This window comes from Motacilla alba, chromosome 1 (genome assembly GCF_015832195.1).
Source record: "Motacilla alba alba isolate MOTALB_02 chromosome 1, Motacilla_alba_V1.0_pri, whole genome shotgun sequence".
NCBI classification, from domain to species: domain Eukaryota; kingdom Metazoa; phylum Chordata; class Aves; order Passeriformes; family Motacillidae; genus Motacilla; species Motacilla alba.
Window position 1 is genome coordinate 94,147,739 of NC_052016.1, and position 6,232 is coordinate 94,153,970.

Below are 6,232 nucleotides of genomic sequence, written 5' to 3' on the forward strand. Positions count from 1 at the left end.
TGAGTAGGAAATTATTGCTAATATATGGATGACAAGGTGTTCCCACAGCCAGTATTTTTTGGAATGCTGCTCTTTAATGGCCCATATTTCTCGTCCACTAGTTTTAAGAAACCTGGTATTTTCCTCAAAATATTCACAAAGAATGGGAAATGCCACATGCATCTCATGCCCACTTCTGAACCCTTCTCCAATAACCTAGAGTAAGGGTTTTGCCTCAACTTCTGATGAATACATCCCCAGAGGAGGACAAATCTACACGTCTGAGTGTCAGAATGAGAGCCTAAAGGGCTGTTCATCTCTTGCATCACACAATTGGGCATGGGTACTCAAACAGTCCTCAGGGAGACAGATGAAAGCACATCCATTGTCCTACTGGTGTAACAGAATTTTACTTATTAGACAAAAACAAATCACAAGCTTAAAAAACTAATTATTAAAAAAATACTAAGTACTGTGAATTAGAGATAATAATCCAGATCCTCATCTGATGTAAGCTGGCAAAGCCTCTGGACTCAGTGGAGACTCAAATGAGGAGGATGTGGTATATCACATCCAGCAAATGAGCACTCACACAGCCCAGCAGACATATTTTAAAAATATTATTATTCAGCTGATGTTTATAAAGTATTTTGAAAAGCTTGCTCTTCTTATTCTTTATAATGTTTTAGTGCATCCAATTTGTTCAGTGCTGTAAGAAAAAAAAAGCTCAAACAATAAAAGCAGTTCCTGACCCAAAGGGCTTCCAGCCTAAAAAACAGGCATCAAGAAGAGAGAACATGCTGTGAAAGCAGGAGAAGGGAATAATCTATAGGTATTACTTGCCTATTGTTTGCTCACAACTTATAATCATCACAGAAAGAGCAAATTTTTAGATAGGATCTCAATGAGGGACAGGTGGTAACTGTGAGTTGACACTGGGAGGAAGGGAGAATAGGAAACACCACACAGAGAGAAATAAAGAGACAAAGATGATTTCAAGCATTATTGGTTGAAAAGGGGAAAGAGGTAAAAAGAAAAAAATAAGGAGCAAAGTCCAAGACACGGGCTGGAGTGGAGCTGTAAAAGAGATGTGAGATAAAAGAGGACACTAACTTTTTTTTTTTTTCTTTATTTTTCTTTTTTGAGAGGGAGGTATTATTGCTCAGCATTTTCTGCAAAAAGGTCAAGCTGGTCCAGCCTGTTACCATACTGAGAGAGTGACCCCTCTCACCCCAAAGTAGCTGCTTACTGTTATCTGAAAATAAACATTGTGATCTTCTACTTTCACTGAAGAAATATGTGTAAAATTAGCTTTCTAAACCTGTCTCCAGTAAACACCATGCAACGTAAGAAAAAAAATCTTGCCTTACGCAAATATAAAATGTAGAGACTAAAAGCCAGGCAATCTGGAATCAAGGAGTTACAAAAGGTTCATTTATAAGACTGCTGGATGTCTGACCACTTTTTGTTAATAGCAACTTCCAAACAAAACTCTCATTGACTTCAAATGGGGCAGGAACAGACCCAAAGATAGCAAATGAGCTAATAATTCAGTATAAGGTCTGTAAAACACACTGGGCCATCTTATACTGTGGCATTTGATATTGATCTTAGCTTGGAAGCTATACAGCTATACATTTTTTACAGGACTATCCAACCCCTACAAAACTGATGTTAACTCAAAAGGCACAGAAGTATCAGGTAACTACCAAATAAACCAATTACATACTTGGCTTCTTTCACCTAAACAAACACTGTTTTGTTTGTGGCTAACAAACATCTTACATCCAAAATTATTTTCTTGTTTGGTACAACACAGTAAATGCTTTAATACATCTGCTAATTGCTTTTAATGAATGGGGAACAGCACTGCCTATGCATGTATCTGACATCAGCATTTGAGGAGAGCCTTTACTGACTGGTCTTCACTATTGCTGTGCCTAAACCTAAGCATGCAGTTAAGGACCTGGCAGAATTTTTGTCTTGATTTATTAAATAAAGCAAATAACAAAACCAATGCCTGTAATGCAGAACTAGTCCGGGCACTGTGATTAGGTCCTGTGGTCTGCTCATTCACTGCTTTCCATCACATATAGGATGTTTACTGACGTACAACAGGCATTTAGAACACCTCCATCTGAGATTTTCCATCTCTTTTTGTCCTGTGTAAACAAATGCAAACCTGTAACACACTGGAGAATCCACATCCTCGAGTCTGGACAAGTAAAACTACACATGTGGCAGACAAATAAATGCATGGAGGGAGAAAAACAGGAGACAGGGCTGTGGTTTGAAGTCGTCAATAGCCTGTGTTCAGGATAACTCTGTTGGTCAGCAGTAACGACACCTTAAGTTGGGTTGATCACCCTAAAATGTTCCAAAAAAAGCTTCCCAAATGGGCACAAGTTTTGCTTATGCCACAGATTGGTATGTTTTCTTAGAATTCCTATTTGAGTTTGTGCTCAGCTTTCACTGTATGAATTATAGCAGTTTTCTGAAAAGCAGAAGTGTTATTGGCATCCATACAATCTAGAAAAACTACTGTTTAGTAGAAAATAGCTTACAATATTCTACCATTACAGTTTACCAGCTAAATACTGTTTTATAGTCACCACATGATATATCATTACATTTTATGTGTTACAGCAAAGCAAAAGACATAACATGTATTAATTGGAAAGAAAATTCATTAATAGTATAATAGCAACAATCAATGAAAATTGAATAGCATGCCCCTGTTCATTTGGAAACACTTCTTGATTTTCCAAGAACATCTCAAATAAATAAAGAAAACCCAAAAATCTAAAGAACAAAAAACAAAAAACCCACTTTAAAACAGCACATTAATATTTAATTACTGCTCTTCTAAGCAAAATGTTCACCAAATACTTCAAAAAGTGGATTTTCAGTCATAAATTAAGGGCGCAAATTGCCATTATGGCCACATTCAAAAGAAAAAAGGACAACATTTATTCTTGCTGCAGAGAAAATTAAGTCTCTTTAAGTGTTGCTCTTTGCCATGAAGTACTTCCTATCTATGTGGTGTATTTTATTTCCCTTTTTGGCAACAACTGCACAACTTTGAAGGCATTCTCATAAGTCTTCATAGCTGAACGTCATCATGTTCAAAAGCTTAGTCTTGGTCAGTTGAGCACAGAATTCACACCAGGTTTCTTGAGAATGCCCATGACTTGCCCCCTGGTGAGCAGGTAGGAGGGCAGGAGGGCAGCCTGCAACAGCCAACCTGCCTGCAAATGGGAGAATGACCCAGGGCCCCAGGGCACTGCTGACCTTCACAACAGACTTTGGAAGCTTTCACTAAGCCAAGGTAAGCTTTTATTTATTACTGTTTGTATGAGTTTTCAAAACTGACCATTCTGAACCACTTGTCAAACAGCTGCTTCGTGTCAAACTTTCAGCCCATGATCTGATGCTCCAAGCTAAAGCTGGTGGCAAAACGTAGTGCCCCAAAGAGGACTCGGAAACACAACAGCAACCCCCTTGCTCCCCTCACTAGGCACTGCTCTGGGTATTTGTGGGGTTCAACCCCTACAAAGGGGTGTAAGTTTGGCAGTGAATGCAGGCCTGCCACAATGCAATGAATTTTAATGTGCTTTTTGGAACCCTTCTGATGAACTCACCTTCTGAACTGCAACAGCTATAGAGGAAAACAAGTAATGAGCTATGAAACCACAAGATTGCAAGTAACGCAAATACAGATATTTTTAAGAAGGTAATTTAGCTGGAAAACAGTTGATGCCTTTTTGGACCCATACAGGAGCCTTACGGCAACCACAGCCATTTTCAAGCAGCTCCACAACAGCAAAGAAGTGTGCTAAAAAGGTTATGAGAAGAAGCAATGGCCAGACACAGCCTAGATCCCTTATGTCCCAGAGTTACGTTGTTAGTTGTTCAAACCATTATTAACTCAAATAGCCAGCTCAGAGAACAGAGTAATGGACGGCCCGCTTTTGCTGAAAAAGAAAATTTGCCCAAAGTTTGTCTTCATTCAAGGAGAAAGGGAAAAGCATTCAAATGTGTGAATGTATTATTTCTCCCACTCTTGTTTAATAGAAAAAAAAAAAGTAATTTAATTGTAAAACCATGCATACGGACTGTAAACTTAAAATCAGGCCAGAGATAAATGTTATGGTTTGGATATAAACTGAATATTGGTATTTATAATTGAAATGAGGACATAACCTTAACTTGTGTCACAGGCAGAAACACTATAATTAAAAACTTTTATGGCGTAATAACTAATTTTGTATTATATGTGCTCTTTAAAGTTCCCACAGCAATGTAAAAGTTTTATTGGGCTCGATGTTATCAATGTATGCATTTATAAGCACCCACATTATGCAGCGCAAGCTGTTCTCATCATCCTGAGGTCTTTTGTGAGAAGCGCCTCAACTAACGGGACTCGCTGGTCCAGCTCCTTTTGCTACACCTGCCGCCGAGGAGATAAGCCGGCGCTGTCGAACGCGCACCCTACTGACAGAAGCCATAGATCATCTAACACGGTTTTAAACAAAATGCGCACCGGTGTCTGACTCCCGGCAGAGGAACCCCCGGCTTCCCGCACTCCAGAGCCGGCGGGCGGGCGCGCAGTGCCGCCGCTGCTCCGCGGCGCGCCCCCGCGCTGGAGCGCACCCGCGGGGAAGGCGGCCCGGCCTGCCGCGCCGGGGCTGCCAGCGGGGCTCCGCTCGCGTCCCGCCGCGGCGACCCCCGGCATCGCCCCGCGGGTCCCGGCCCCGGGCGCTTCCCCGCACTCCGCGGGGGTCTGGGGGGAGCGGAGCTTCCTCCCCACCCCGCGGACCCCAGCTGGACCCGACAGGTCCCGCCGCCCCGGGGCCGGCGGCGGGGAGCGGCGGCCGCCCGGGGGCAGCGTGACTCCCGCAGCAAACTCCGGGACTTGGCAGAGGCAGCAGCTTGGGGAGGGTGGTGCAGGGGGGAGGGCAGCGCTTCCCACCTCCAGCCGCTAATGACATTTCTAGAAATTGTTTCCCCTCCTCCCCGGCAGCCCCGCACCCGCCGCCGGGGCGGGCAGGGACGGGGGTGAGCAGGGGGAGGTCAAGGGCATGCAACGGCGGGGGGGGGGGACGCAATAAAGACGGCCCGGGAGGGACTTGCGGAGCGAAGGTGGGGGTGGAGGGTGAAAGGGGCGTGCAGGAAGGATGGGAGATGAGTCCAACTCGAGGTACCAGAGGTGGGTGGGCACAAGGTATTATTAGAGGGGAAGGGGGTGAGCGCGGGGGGGGCGAAGGGACGGGTGCAGGTGATCCCTCCAGCCTAACACCACACTCACCTCCCGGATCCACCCTGGCACTCAGGGGAGGGGGGCACCCATCCCTCTGCCCCTGCCGAACCAGCAATGCTGGGAGAGCAAGTGGCAGAGGAGACACCTCTCTGGGCTGCACCCTCTGCTAATGCACCCGCTGCCCCAGTTATTGTACCCTCGGGCCAATGCATCCCCCTTACTGCACGCCCACTATTGCTGTACCCCAAATTTACTGCACCTCTCCAGGTAAGTGCACACCCACTTCAAATTACTGCACATGCCCCAGTTATCGCAGCCCCTCCAGTTACCGCACATCCCCCTCAGCCCCTGTGTCCCCGCGCCTGGGGGAAGCAGAGGCACCACTCACCATAGAGAGTCCAGGTCCCACTCCTGAAGGAGAGCTAAGTCGAAGCTGTCCATGGTGAGCGATGTCAGCGCCGCCGCGCTGCAACCACACGGCGTCCGGGGCGCATCGTAACTGCACCGCGGGCAGGGCGAGGGCGCGGAGCACCCCCGGCGCCGCCGCCGGCCGCTCTCCGCACACGCGCGGGAGGGGACGGACCCCCACGGCCACCTTCCTCCCTCTTCCCCCGAGGGAAGAAGCAAGCACCGTGGCCCCAAAAGAAAGCACACGGTGCCACCGCTCGTGTGCGAGCGGCGCGGCGCGGCTGGGCTCGGCTCGGCTCGGCCGCCGCCGCCGCCGCCGCGCTCCGCTCCCGCCCCGCTCCCCCGCGCCTCCTCCCTCTCTCCCTCCCTCCCTCCCGCCGCCGGGAGCGCGGCCGAGGCGGCGCCCGCCCCGCGCACGCAGCGCCCGCGTCCGCGCAGCGCCCGCTCGGCGCGGGGGGGCGGCACAGCCCGGCGGGCAGGGGGAGTTGCTGGCAACTTGCACCCTCGGGGGGGGTTTGGCCCGCCGAAGTTGGGTCTGGGGTGGGTTTTTTCCCCTTTTTTCTCCTCCTCCTCCCTTTCCTCCTC

At 47.8% G+C, this 6,232-nt stretch overlaps 1 protein-coding gene across 3 annotated transcripts in view; it reads right to left on the reverse strand.

The window, feature by feature from the left end:
* The window catches only part of AFF3 (AF4/FMR2 family member 3), a 333,013-nt gene extending 327,041 nt beyond the window's left edge, over positions 1-5,972 (reverse strand). For all 3 annotated transcript variants that reach the window (XM_038152924.1, XM_038152845.1, XM_038152760.1), the window contains exon 1: positions 5,628-5,972. In XM_038152924.1, the coding sequence (XP_038008852.1) occupies positions 5,628-5,680 (53 nt within the window). In that variant the 5' untranslated portion in view covers positions 5,681-5,972. The remainder of the gene's footprint in view (positions 1-5,627) is intronic.
* Positions 5,973-6,232: the final 260 nt, after the last annotated feature.